The sequence below is a fragment of the Scophthalmus maximus genome, chromosome 12 (genome assembly GCF_022379125.1).
Source record: "Scophthalmus maximus strain ysfricsl-2021 chromosome 12, ASM2237912v1, whole genome shotgun sequence".
Classification (NCBI taxonomy): domain Eukaryota; kingdom Metazoa; phylum Chordata; class Actinopteri; order Pleuronectiformes; family Scophthalmidae; genus Scophthalmus; species Scophthalmus maximus.
The window spans coordinates 9,296,084-9,310,000 of NC_061526.1; the positions used below are offsets into that span (position 1 = coordinate 9,296,084).

Consider the following 13,917-nt stretch of genomic DNA (forward strand, 5'->3'; position numbering starts at 1 on the left):
AGTAAATTTTTCAGAGTTTTAAAGTGTTTCAAAGTAGCAAAACAACAAAGTATATATAGTACATTTTTTAGTGGATATTAATGCAGAGGTAGTCATTGTCATCACCATTGAACCAAACAAACAAATCAGTGGGCCCATAATTCAGCTCCTGTCATTTCCAAACAACAGGAAACTCCAAAACTCTTACAGTGGGTTTATTTGTCTATACATAAAATTTAATTTAACAGAATGCTCGTGGACTCTGGTGAATTCTTTGAGTTTTAAATGCCAAAGCAAACGTCCCGATCTGTATTTGTCTTGTGCTGCAGCGTGACAACAAGCTGGAGCCGTTTGAACGTCAGGATGGAAAGTTCTCCACACTGCCGGTCTCCTTGGAGACCTGTGCGCTCTTAATTACAACTAATTAGTTGAGAATAAAGTAATTAAATCTGAAATGGAAACGCAACGGTGCAAATAAACCCCGAAAGGCTCTGGAGGGTTCAAACACACTCGGTGCGACTCATCCACTCCAACAGATGCAAGGCCTGGTTTACTGTGTCTACGAGGATTGACGTGATCTTTAACATAAAGGTACCAATCTGTTGTTGTTTCTAATAAAGTTTGACATATTGCTTTAAAGCTGTTGACAATAAGACCTGACTTACTACAAACATTATTAATCCAATCAGCCTCCAACAACATCTGAAATCTAATAAGTCTTAAGTTTTTGTTTTGGGGAATACAGAAGGTAGCGAGGTAGGGAGGTTGATAGGTAGGGAGGGAGGCTGATAGGTAGGTAGGGAGGGAGGCTGATAGGTAGGTAGGGAGGGAGGCTGATAGGTAGGTAGGGAGGGAGGTTGATAGGTAGGTAGGCAGGCAGGTAGGGAGGGAGGTTGATAGGTAGGTAGGGAGGGAGGGAGGGAGGCTGATAGAGAGATAGGGAGGGAGGTAGGTTGACAGGTAGGGAGGGGGGTTGATAGGTAGGTAGGGAGGGAGGTTGATAGGTAGGTAGGGAGGGAGGGGGGCTGATAGAGAGGTAGGGAGGGAGGTTGATAGGGAGGGAGGTTGATAGGTAGGGAGGGAGGGAGGTAGGTTGACAGGTAAGGAGGGAGGTTGATAGGTAGGTAGGGAGGGAGGGAGGTAGGTTGACAGGTAGGGAGGGGGGTTGACAGGTAGGCAGGCAGGTAGGTTGATAGGTAGGCAGGCAGGTTGACAGGTAGGCAGGGAGGTTGGTTGATAGGTAGGCAGGCAGGTAGGTGACTCTATTGTTCCCAAACTGGGGAATTACGGAAACTTTTTTCTCACAACTTAACTTTTTGTGAAATCTTTTAAAAATGATTTACATTGGCTCTGATTTACAATGACTAATACTGTTTATTTATTTATTAATATGATTATTATTCTTATTCTTCTACCTTCTCTACTCATGTTCAATCGTCTTCTTATTCTCATTTCCTCAGCCTGCCTGGTTTTAATGTAAAAACACTTTTTATAACATTGTTGAGAAAAGTTCCACCTGAACAAAGTATATTTCTATTGCACGTTGGATTTATATGATTTGCGGCATAAAGGAAATCATGATTCAGCCCGGATGTTGAAAAAAAACTTGAAATAATAATCATAGCTTAAACTAAAGTTCAACTTGGTATTAAACTTTAAATAAAGTGCACACACACATAACCAAGGACACACACAGACACAAAGAAAGAGCCCAGAGGCGTGTTTGTGCTTGAGAATTTGTCATTTGTTGGACGCAGGTTAAAGCCCAACACTTTGTGCTTGGTTACACTCGTTCACACAGTTAATGTTTACACAGAAACACACGATACACAGCATCACGGCCGCATGGTACAATGCAGTTTACATTCATGTTCAGTAAAAGTCGAGCAGCATCTGTGTCCCGTCACAAACCTCATCAGAACGCCATCGGCGAGGAGCGGTATGAACAGTTATCTTGCGATCTCGCCGCCACACACACACACACACGTTTTCTCAGCAGTGCGGGCAACAACAAAAATCACTCTCCGGAGTCATCACATCTAATGAGTGTATTCAGTGGGGAGCAGTAATGAACCACATGATGCCCAAACGTCCATTAGCTGCCTTCAAATGGAACTGGCCGGGCTCGTGGTTACGGCGTCAGAAGTGGGCGCAGTTTGCTTTCCCGTTCAAGTGGTTAAAACGCTTTTTGGAGAAAGATTTGTTTGATGTTGATTTTTTTTGGACTCCTCTGAGCCGTAGCGTCGGTCTCTAGCACGTCTCCTAAGGTGACGGGGAGTGATGTGCGGACCGCACACAGAACTGACAGATGGCGGACCGCGAGGAAACCTTTGCGGAATTTTACAAAAAAGCATTAAAATCACCTACTGGCCCCGTTAAGTCGTGAGAACGCCGAGGCAACGGCAACATGAAGCTAATATTTCAACGTTACTGTCAACGCGTAGGATCCTGGGAGGTTAACAGCTTGGCAAGCTAGCAGTCGGGTTAATGTAATGAAGGAAATGTAAAGACATAATGTGTATTATGTGTATAAAATTACACAATGTATTAACTTCCATGGCCCTCGTCGAAATTCAGAGGTCTGGTTCTCACGGTTTGTCTCGTGAACACGCCCCCATGTGAAGGCAGCATTAATCCCACAAATTGAAATGAAAAAACAAGGTTGGAGGAACAAACATGAAGTATCTTGACGCCATCTTGTCAGTCGATGATGCTGTTGATTGGATACTTATAACACAAATGCACCTTGGGAGGCGACGTCAACCTCTTCGCCTTTTTACCAGATCACTTCATCTGTTAGTTCGACTCAACCTGTAGAGTTTTGTTTACTATTTTTGATCTCACCGGAGCCTCAAAGAGCCCAGAAGTAACCAGTTCCCAAGTGTGTTGACAAGAGCGCACCACCATGTTTCCACGCACTGCATTGTGGGACGGCTTTGGGGATCCAGAGCGAACCAGATGACGTCGATCCGTCTTTCCTCCGCGTGACGCTCAACTGCAAAAGACACGGAACTCAAGTCCACTGAGCCGCTGCTATCGAAGTAAAGCACATTATGGTTTATTGTAGATTTGTGTTTTACTCTTTACATCATGCCTAGAAAAATGTTTCAGTCGGACACAAGTCAAGCGCGTGTTTGAAAAGAACCGAAGAGTGAGAATAACACTTGGGATGAAAGTGTGTGTGACTGAAAACATCTCCTCAGAAGAAAGACACCGTTGATGGCTTCTTCTTCTTTGAGGCTCGTGTTCACGGGGGGGGGGGGGGGGGTCGACAGCTGCCGAGGTTCGGTGGCAGGGAACAGAAGGATTGTGGGATTTCGGGCGCGGCAGTGACGCAGCTCGGAGAGAGGATCCGCCGATCGAGGGATTTACAGACGACGCAGACGAATCACGAGGGTTTTCATCTGGCGGGTGTTTGATCCTCCGCAACGACACCGTTTAAAAACCTTAGTCGCTCTCTAATCACCTCTCTGCTCCCACAGTTACTTCAGACACTCGCTCCTAATGTTCATTCACAGTAGCGAAGAGTTTTCTTTTTTTATTTCGCAGGTTTGCGACTCAGCTCATTAAACTGTTGACTCAGCTGCTGCCAGAGGGGAAACTATTGTAATTACAATATGGTAATTCAAGCAAAAACACGTATAGACAAAATGACCTTTGGCTAAACAACATTTGAAACAATGAATGTCATTTTGCAAAAATTAAAAGCCAACTGCTGTTTGCTGTCGCCGGTCGGAAAGACGCCTGCAGGCAAGTGAGTTTAGATTAAAGCTTAACGCAGCAGCGTCGACGGCACCACATGTTCCACTGCTCTCGTCCTGTACGTTCTCACACATCGAGGTTCACTCGGGTTCTTCTTCTCCTCCACCGAGGAGGATTATGTCCGTTAGCTAGTTTGTCGTCAGGATCACGTTTTCACTACCGAACAGATTCCCAGTAAACTTGGAGGAAGGATGTGAGAGAGAGAATCCATAATAAATATGAATCGATTAGTAATCGATTAGTAATCCACTACTACTACATCTGCAACTATTTTAATCATCGATTCAGCGGTTCAAGTAGTTTTGATGCGAGAAATAGTCCAAAATTCTCTGATTTCAGCTTCTTAAATGTGAATATGTTCTGGTTTCTCTGCTCCTCTGTGACAGTGACCTGAAGGTCTTTGGTGTTTGGACGAAACAAAACATCACGTTGAGGTTTTTGAGGAACACGATCGACATTCTTCACCATTTTAGGAACCAAACAACGAATCAATTAATCGAGAAACTGCGCGACAGATTAATGATTAATTGCAGCTCAACTCCAAACGTCCTTAACTTCCACCCAACCGCACACACTCGTCCAAGAAATATGCTCGATTTTTGTCATCGGGATCCATAAATGAAACCCTGGAAATTGTGGGAGAAATGAGAGATGAGAGTTCTTTCTGGAGTTTCCCTCGAAATCTGTTCCGTAGCGTTTGTGTGTTCTCCTGCCGACAAACCCACGCGAGCGCTCGGCGACGAGCTGGATGAGGACGCAGCGTCCGATCAGCCTGGAGCCGGTTCACGTTGAGCAGACGCCACTGATGTTAAGGCCAAAAGGGCTGAAAAATAACAAGAAGAACTTTCCGTGCTCGCGGCCGATCGGTACGAGCCAAGACAACGGTGGACTTTGATCGGCGGCCCAGTGGATCTGCTTGCAGGCGGAGGCGTCGGCATGTTGGCAAAACGTTAACATTTCGTAGTTTTCTTCCCTGGCCACGTTTCTTCTTCCTCCGTGTGTGTTTGTGCCCTCGGGCTGCGTCCAGATCTCAGCTCCTTCTGGTTCCACACGGACGAGGGTCAATTCAGACTCGGCTGCACTTGAGTTCATCGCTCGTTCCCGTTTCTTTCTCTTCCTGACTCGTTGTGAAGAGGAGACCACTGACGTCACACACGCAGCGTGAAGTCTGATCGTTATCCCACATCGGCCGCTGCTAGAACCAAAGTGTTGGTGCTGCAGTTGCATTTCTGGGCAACGTAGGCAACCAGGGCCTCTACAGAGGCAGAAGAATATGTATAAATATATATATATATATACATATATAGGAATAAGAGAAGACGGCGTCTCCGGTTGTGACGCATCAATGTCACGGGTTGTAAATCGCGCTGATCGAGGTCAATCGTTTCATTGAATATCTATTTTTCCTTATGAACTTGTGTAATTAAAACTTAAGTCTCCCCTTCGTGAACGGGAAGCAATAGTTCATAAACTCGGTGCCATTTAAAGAGCTTTTCATCCAGAAATGTAATTTATTATTCCAATTTCAAAACTTCAAAGCCCCAGTGTGTAATATTTAGAAGAACTTATTCACAGAAGTTGAATATATTGTCCATAACTATGTTGATAAATGAGTTTAATACAGTCACATGAGGTGGACCGACCTCCGTGTGAGTCTCCATGTTTCTACGTCCTGTTGAACTAAACGCTCCAGAACACGTCGCGTTCACGCTGAATTCTCAGACGCTGCTGGAAACCGGAAATGGAATCAACTCAAGCGGCTGAAACCAACAACATGTAGGAGGTGTTTTCACCTGCGGGTGTTTAATGGCACCGAGTCTACGAATCTTCATGATCTGTATGATTTCGTTGGCTTGACTCTGAGGCTCGGTTGGTCTGAGTCCCACCGAGCGTCGCTGGGGAATCAGGAACTTAGACAAACGACTGACTCCAACTGATCTGAAGTCAGTGAAGTGAAGCTGACAGACGCTGACAGACGCTGACAGACGCTGACAGACGGCGGAGGAAACAAACAGAGAAGAAAAAGAGTTGAAAACAGTGAAACAAGCGACATTCATTCGTTCTCTCTCTCTTTTCCCCTTCCGGCCTCATCGTCCCTCTGATCCTCCCTGTTCTTTCCATTCGTCTCTTCTTCCTCGGCTCCGACACAACGGAAAAAGACAAAGTGTCTCCTCTTGTTTTACATTCCGCTCGCTCGCTCGCCCCCGTCTCGTGTGTTTTCCGCAGGATGCTGCACATTACACACATTTTTTTAAATGACGAAACAAGTGTCTGGAGATTTCACAGAACTCATCATGCCTCCTCGTCCCCGTCGTCCCCGTTTCTTTCCCCTGGGGGGTCTGTCAAAATCTTTCGACGCGTTTCCCCGGCGGCCGTCAGTTGTGTCCGTCACCACCAGTTAAATTTAGACGGCGTTGTGTTCAGACCTCGTGTCCTTTCCCTCACGGGTCCTCGTGAGGAATGAAGGTGGAGTTGAGCCCTACGTTGTTCAGTTTTGAATCGACAGTCGCGTCGGTTCTCGCCGAGCGTCTCGGGCGAAGAACCGGATCCGCTCGGGCGCAAACTTGAAACAAGCGGTTTTTTTTCAGCCTCGAACTAAAAGCGTCTTTCAGCGCCGGAGTCTGTGGCGATGAGGTCACATCCTCTCTGATCGGTGGGGGAGAACTCCAGTCATTCTGCAGCTCTTCTTCTTCTTTCCGTCTAATCCCGGCTCATTGACGCCTTCTCTTCTATTTTTGGGGGATTCCAAATCCCTCTCTAATCCCCGGTCGGCGTCCTCTCACTGTCGTTTCTATTTCCTGTCACGTCTTCATCTCCCCTCTGTCCCCGTCCCCGCGTGGAATCTCGTTTTCTTCTCGCATCTATTGTCGTCTGGGGAACAATAGATTTCCTGACGATGATTTTTTTTGCCTCTGTAATCTCCTCGTCATCGTCTTGTCATCTCCTTCCTCTCTCCTCCGTCACCCCCCGCCCCCCCCCCCCTCCCGCGGCTCTCACACGTCGGTGGCGTTCAGGCGGGTCGACACCACATCCTGGGTTTCCAGCACGACCTTCTTTGCCCGTCCTCCGCCTCCGCGTGGCCCAACGGGGTGAATGCTGTCCAGCCGGCCGCCGCGCCCCCTCTCCCCGCCCCGGCGACACTTGAAGACGGCGAGGAAGGCGGCGCGGTAGTTGCGGTTCATCCAGCCGTACAGCAGCGGGTTGGCGAAGGTGGAGCACATGGCGACCACGTGGAAGACGGTGTACAGCAGGTGGAAGTCGCGCATGTCCAGCACGGCGCTGTCGATGTCGGTGGCCAGCTGGAAGGCGTGGTAGGGCAGCCAGCTGACGGCGAACACCACCACCATGGTCACCAGCATCTTGGTGGTCTTGCGGCGCCGGCGGTGGCGCTCCGACCCGGCGCCGGCGCCTCCGCTCTCCGCCGGGCTGACGTGGCCGCGCAGCTTGGACCAGATGCGGACGTAGGCGAAGGAGATGATGGACAGCGGCAGGAAGTACTGCAGCAGCAGCATGGAGATGCTGTAGACGGTGCCGTCGGTGCTTTTCCCGGGCCACTTCTCCGTACAGACCTGCGACGAGACACGAGAAACATGAAGAATAACTCTCATCGCGTCACTCGGGTTATTATATTCAATTCGATTTCTAGTGAATATTGGATTTTTATCAATGACGTGGACACAAACACAACTTCTAGTGAAAGCTAATGTTGCTAATGTTGTTTCAGCTTTACTTTAGTTTAGATTCAATTAAATTAGACAAAAACTATTTAGAGTACAAAAAAACAAAAAGGATTATTTAATATTTCCATGAGAATAAACCACGTGGTGATGAAAGTCATGTGACATCATGGAAAGTTCCTGCTGTACAGTGACTCACTGTAAATGGACCAGGACAGGAAATTATTTCATAAACTGGATTTGATTAATTTCCATCAAATTCAAGTAAAATTATTTGAAATCTGGTTTTGATTTTCTTTTGATCAGAAAAAAATTTGTAATGTCTTAATGCACTTAATTATTAATATTTATAATCATCAATTATTCATTATATCAGTTAGTTTTTTAAAATCTTAATTCATTTTGTATTATATTTGTTTAATTCAGATTAATTAGTGTATCTTTGATTGAAGTTTTAATTTGATATGTTAGATTAGATTCATTCAGATTAAATACATTTTTAGATTTTAGTTGTTATAACTTCAGATCAGATCATTCCTTATTCTAACACTTTACATTAAACTAAATATCTGTACATTTGTGAGGATCAGTTATATTAAATCATATTTACATGTTTTATTTTTATTTTTTACTTAATTCTACATCTCTTTCATGAAGAGTTGAACAGATTGGATGAGACCAGATTATATTTCAGTTTAATCATTGAGTTGGATTTATTTATATCTATTTGGATGAAATCAGTTTAAAGTCCAGTTAAAGAAAGAAAGAAAAGAAGAGGGAGGAGGAAGGAGGAAGGACATAAGAGAGGAGGGACGTGAGAGGCAGCGGGAAGATCAGAGCGCCGGACGAGGAGGGAAGAGAAGGGACCGATGTGTTTGATCTGATTGTGTAACCTGCGTTACAGGTGTGCACGTGTGTGTGTGTGTGTGTGTGTGTGTGTGTGTGTGTGTGTGTGCGCGCGCTCACCTGGATGGTGTGAGTGTGTGTCTGTGTCTGTGTGTGTGTCTGTGTGTGTGTGTGTGTGTGTGTGTGTGTGTGTGTGTGTGTGCGCGCGCTCACCTGGATGGTGTGAGTGTGTGTGTGTGTGTGTGTGTGTGTGTGTGTGTGTGCGCGCGCTCACCTGGATGGTGTGAGTGTGTGTCTGTGTGTGTGTGTGTGTGTGTGTTCACCTGGATGGTGTGTGTGTGTGTGTGTGTGTGTGTGTGTGTGTGTGTGTGTGTGTTCACCTGGATGGTGTGTCCCGGCTCCAGCGTGAACGAGCCGTACTCTCTGAAGATGGCCAGCGGGCTGGCGAGCACGGCACTCAGCACCCAGGTCAAGGCGATCACGCCGAAACACACGTCCTTCCGCATCCTGGTCTCCAGGTGATACACGATGCACCTGCGACGATGACGCACGACACATCGGCGTTACACCACAACAACAACAACACACTGACTGATGTGGATGGATGATGAATAAAGGAACAGATCGTCACCGAGCTGCAGCGGAGCAGGAGGAAACTAACGGGTCTGATATCTCAGTGATGACGCCGCTGGAGAGAACAGGTCAAAGTGATGCATTGTGGGGGTTTTTATGTGACCATATGCAAAGTCGGCAGCACTTGAACGTTTCCCCTCTCGTCTCCGGTAAAGAGAACGACGTGTCTCGGGACACGGCACGTTAAATGAAACACGACTGAATCAAAGTGTCGGAAATAAAAAGTGGAAAGAACAAACTTTCCTCCGGGAAAAAGAAAAGAAACAAAGGAAGTACATATGCAGACGATCAGTGACTGTATATATAGAGAGAGAGAGAGAGCGAGCGGAGCCACAGAGAACCTCCGTACACGTGAAGATCTTCTGTCTCTGATTCATTTACATGTTTTTGCCAATTGAGGTCTTTGTTGTTCTGTTGACGCTTCTGTTCAAAGCAGCGGCTGAAGGTTCATCCAAGGTCGAGGAGGACGCTCGTGTTCCTCGGCTTTTCTTCGTGTCGCGGGTATTTTAAATGCTGCTCTTTACGAACTGTTTTGTGTGCACGTGGCGTCGCAGCCACGGAGAGTCACTGGGGAACGCGTTGGCATCTTCCGACGGTTTGGTTTCTGAGTCAGTTCGTTCGCTTCGGGCGACGACTTTGTTGTCGTTGTTGGTTTTAAACGCCGGATTAGCTCTGGAGCAGTTTCCTGTCACTGGATCACTTGGGTTCTGAAGAAAAACCTAAATAAACCTGCAGATTCTCCGGAGATGAAAAAAGATCCTTTGTTAAACAAACGAGAGGATTTTCACACAAGATTTGCAGCGACACTTTGTATCTGCTTTCTCTCCGAGAAGGAAACTCCTGTTTGCAGAGACTCGAAACTGTCTGGACAAGTCCTTTTTGTCATTATGCAAAACTTGGTTGTTTGTGTTCTGACACGTCTGGTCGTCGTCTCCTGAAGATCAAATAATGGTCAATGTACCGCGACACCGAACGCAGACGCTCGGGTCGTGAGCGCAAAGGAAGAAGTTGTTCCAAACGCGAAGTAGAAGTAGCAGATCTACTGTCTGTTGTTTCTGCAGATGAAGAAACTTATTTAAATGGTGAATATCAAATCTCCACAGTCATCTAGAAAACCTCTGGTGTTCCCGTAGCGCTTGATGAAATGATTTTCAACCTCGCGGCTCTTCACTGGCGACCTCCATTTCCATGAGCACCTTCGCTGTGATCCTCTCTCCCTGAGAGCAGACGAGTTCAGGGCAAAAGGACTTTTTAGATTTTACAGCATAGAGAGAGAGAGAGAGAGAGAAAGAGAGAGAAAGAGAGAGAGAGAGAGAGAGAGAGAGAGAGAAGGTTAAATTTTTTTTAGATACTTAAAGCGTCCTAAAAACCTCGAGGAATGATTTAACATTCGTGTTCCTGGTTTGTGAACAGTGATTCCTGATGTAGCGTTCAATTACCCTGGGAAATCTGAGGATTTATTCATCTGGTGGATCTGCCACCTTGTTCTTTGTCAACGTGACACTTGTAATCCTCCCGCTCCTCCCTCTTCCACCCACGTTGAGAGGAACCAGACAGTTTGATGAAAGCAGTTTTACATCAAGAACCCTAAGCCCCACCCACCTGTGGCGGTCCAGGGCGATGACGTTGAGCGTCACCGTGGAGACGTGCACGGCGAGCCCCTGGGCGTAGGGCAGCAGGAAGCACAGGGTGCCGCCGAACTTCCACTCGCCCTGCAGCGTGTAGACGAGCGTGAAGGGGAGGCACAGCGTGTTGACCAGCAGGTCGGCTGCAGGACAGAGACGGACACAAAGACAGCTCAGGTCACGACCCCGAAGAACTCAGCTGAGGAATCAAAACTGATCGACAGGGTTATCGAGACACAAACAAAGTGATCCGACATCCAGAGATAAGAGGCGACGAACGCGACGCCTCGACGCAGGTGCACGAGAGAAGTCACAGAGACAGGAAGGAAGTGGAACCGACAAAGGAGGGCGGTGATTTCAAAATAAAACAGAAGGTTGAGGAAAAGACAGAGGGCTGCGGTCGAATGGTCAAATTGTCTTGGGAAGTTTCCTAAATCTTGAAGTGAACCAGAAGTATTTGGTCGTCGGCACCGTGATAAGATCTGATTCTCTAAGTGCTTCAACGCTTCCTTCAGCAGACGACACGCTGGAGCTTCCTCTGTGAAACGAAAAGAGAAACAGACCCACAATTCATTGCGGCAGCGATATAAAACACTGGAACGTGCTGATGGAGCCACTGAGGTTTTTGTAGTTCATCTTCAGAAATGTGTCGTTTCACCACGACAGACGATCAACAACTAGTCCAATCTTTAAAAATAAATTTAACGAATGCATGAAATTGTAACCTTCAGTTCAATGAAACGTGTGATGAACCGGTGGCTCCGAGTCCTCGGACGAGTCGTCTGAGGACTCGGAGCGACTGGTGAGTCATCGGGGGGGGGGGGGGGGGCACCATCTGCTCACACAGCTGTCGACAGGCAGCAGGTCACATGACGCGAGCATCAACATCTCCAGATTAATGTCTGTGATAATCAGCGAGCACGGAGACGGACGTCTGTCCCTTTTGTACATAGTTATTTTTACCGTTTAAATGGTGAAGAAAAATCCAAATATTCAAAATACGCCTCCAGAAACAAAGTGTGTAAATGTTTTAATTAGGTTGAGATGCGATAAGAAGAATCATTGAATTGTTTTTTTTCTTCCACGGGGAAAAAAAAAGAAAGAAGTTTATTTTGTTCTTCCACGACACAAGGATCAGTGTGTGTGTGTGTGTGTGTGTGTGTGTGTGTGTGTGTGTGTGTGCTTCTTAATACTGCAGTTTTCCAGAAAAACCAACACTCCAGGCTGTATGCACCCACACACACACACACACACACACACACACACACACACACACACACACACACACACACACACACACCACTGACACCTTCTCCTAACTCTGTGTGTTTTCTTCTTAGCGGCCGACGGGGCGAGACGAGACGAGACGAGACGGGACGAGACGAGACGGGACGAGACGGGACGGGACGGGACGAGACGGGACGAGACGAGACGGGACGGGACGAGACGAGACGGGACGGGACGGGACGGGACGAGACGAGACGAGACGGGACGGGACGGGACGAGACGAGACGAGACGGGACGAGACGAGACGAGACGAGACGAGACGGGACGGGACGGGACGGGACGGGACGGGACGGGACGGGACGGGACGAGACGAGACGAGACGAGACGAGACGAGACGAGACGAGACGAGACGAGACGAGACGAGACGAGACGAGACGGGACGGGACGGGACGGGACGGGACGGGGCGAGACGGGACGGGGCGGGGCGAGGCGGGGCGGGGCGGGACGGGACGGGACGGGACGGGACGAGGTTCAATTCTGATCCTCGTCAGTGGAACGCTGCTCGTCAAACCTGAAGGTCAATTATATACTGTTAAAGAGATTTTAAATCAATAAAAATCAATAAACTCCAGGGGGATTGTTTCTTCCCTTCAAATTTTAGTGGTTCCAAATTCAGACACTGGTGGTTCTCGACCGGGAGAATAAATATGTGATTTGAACCTGGAAAGTACAATAAGTTCTAATAACTAAACTTGTGACGGCGAGAAAACGCAGCTTCACTTGACTCGTCACAGTGTAAATCCACTACGTGTTCTCCGAGCATGTGTTTTCCCGACTGTCCCTGAACTCCTCTCCCTCCTGAGGTGAACGTCCTGATCTATGACGTCGCGCTGCAGAAGTGAAATATGAAAATGTGGCAGATTTTCATCGACGCTGATGGATTCTGTCTCCAGGGAGTCACACGGTGTGTTGTTGTTGTTGTTGTTGTTGTTGTTGTGTTGACTCACGTTACTGCTCATGTTTCAAACATGTCTGATTTATTCAGTTCACTCCAGAGCAAAGAGAAAAGGAATAAATCAAATATGAAGTTTCTCTTGAAAAGTAAAAAAGGTCGCTGTCTGTGGTCCTGAAGTCTCGGAGTCTCTGAGTCTCTTTGTCTCTGAGTCTGTCTCTCTCTTTGTCTCTGAGTCTCTTTGTCTCTGAGTCTCTCTCTCTTTGTCTCTGAGTCTCTTTGTCTCTGAGTCTCTGAGTCTCTTTGTCTCTGAGTCTCTCTCTCTTTGTCTCTGAGTCTCTCTCTTTGTCTCTTTGTCTCTGAGTCTCTTTGTCTCTGAGTCTCTCTCTCTTTGTCTCTTTGTCTCTGAGTCTGTCTCTCTCTTTGTCTCTGAGTCTCTCTCTCTTTGTCTCTTTGTCTCTGAGTCTCTCTCTCTTTGTCTCTTTGTCTCTGAGTCTGTCTCTCTCTTTGTCTCTGAGTCTGTCTCTCTCTTTGTCTCTGAGTCTGTCTCTCTCTTTGTCTCTCTCTTTGTCTCTGAGTCTGTCTCTCTCTTTGTCTCTCTCTTTGTCTCTGAGTCTGTCTCTCTCTTTGTCTCTCTCTTTGTCTCTTTGTCTCTGAGTCTCTCTCTCTTTGTCTCTGAGTCTCTCTCTCTGAGTCTCTTTGTCTCTGAGTCTCTCTCTCTTTGTCTCTTTGTCTCTGAGTCTGTCTCTCTCTTTGTCTCTTTGTCTCTGAGTCTGTCTCTCTCTTTGTCTCTCTCTTTGTCTCTGAGTCTCTCTCTTTGTCTCTTTGTCTCTTTGTCTCTCTCTTTGTCTCTGAGTCTGTCTCTCTCTTTGTCTCTCTCTTTGTCTCTGAGTCTCTCTCTTTGTCTCTTTGTCTCTTTGTCTCTCTCTTTGTCTCTTTGTCTCTGAGTCTGTCTCTCTCTTTGTCTCTGAGTCTCTTTGTCTCTGAGTCTGTCTCTCTCTTTGTCTCTCTCTTTGTCTCTTTGTCTCTCTCTTTGTCTCTGAGTCTGTCTCTCTCTTTGTCTCTTTGTCTCTGAGTCTCTCTCTCTTTGTCTCTGAGTCTGTCTCTCTCTTTGTCTCTGAGTCTCTCTCTCTTTGTCTCTTTGTCTCTGAGTCTGTCTCTCTCTTTGTCTCTGAGTCTGTCTCTCTCTTTGTCTCTGAGTCTCTCTCTCTTTGTC

At 47.1% G+C, this 13,917-nt stretch overlaps 1 protein-coding gene across 13 annotated transcripts in view; it reads right to left on the reverse strand.

Moving 5' to 3' along the window:
- The window catches only part of npy2rl (neuropeptide Y receptor Y2, like), a 112,209-nt gene that overhangs the window by 18,032 nt on the left and 80,260 nt on the right, over window positions 1-13,917 (reverse strand). For 12 of the 13 annotated variants that reach the window (XR_007031812.1, XR_007031815.1, XR_007031814.1 and 9 more), the window contains 4 exons: window positions 10,500-10,665; window positions 8,645-8,798; window positions 6,739-7,310; window positions 2,824-3,012 (listed from right to left, as the gene is read on the reverse strand). Coding sequence is in view for 5 of the 13 variants with exons in the window: in XM_047336256.1 (XP_047192212.1) it covers window positions 2,824-3,012; window positions 6,739-7,310; window positions 8,645-8,798; window positions 10,500-10,665 (1,081 nt within the window). In the remaining 8 variants the exon portion in view is untranslated. Of the gene's footprint in view, window positions 1-2,823; window positions 3,013-6,734; window positions 7,311-8,644; window positions 8,799-10,499; window positions 10,666-13,917 lie in introns of those variants that run through there. The other variant, XM_047336259.1, reaches the window with a different exon arrangement.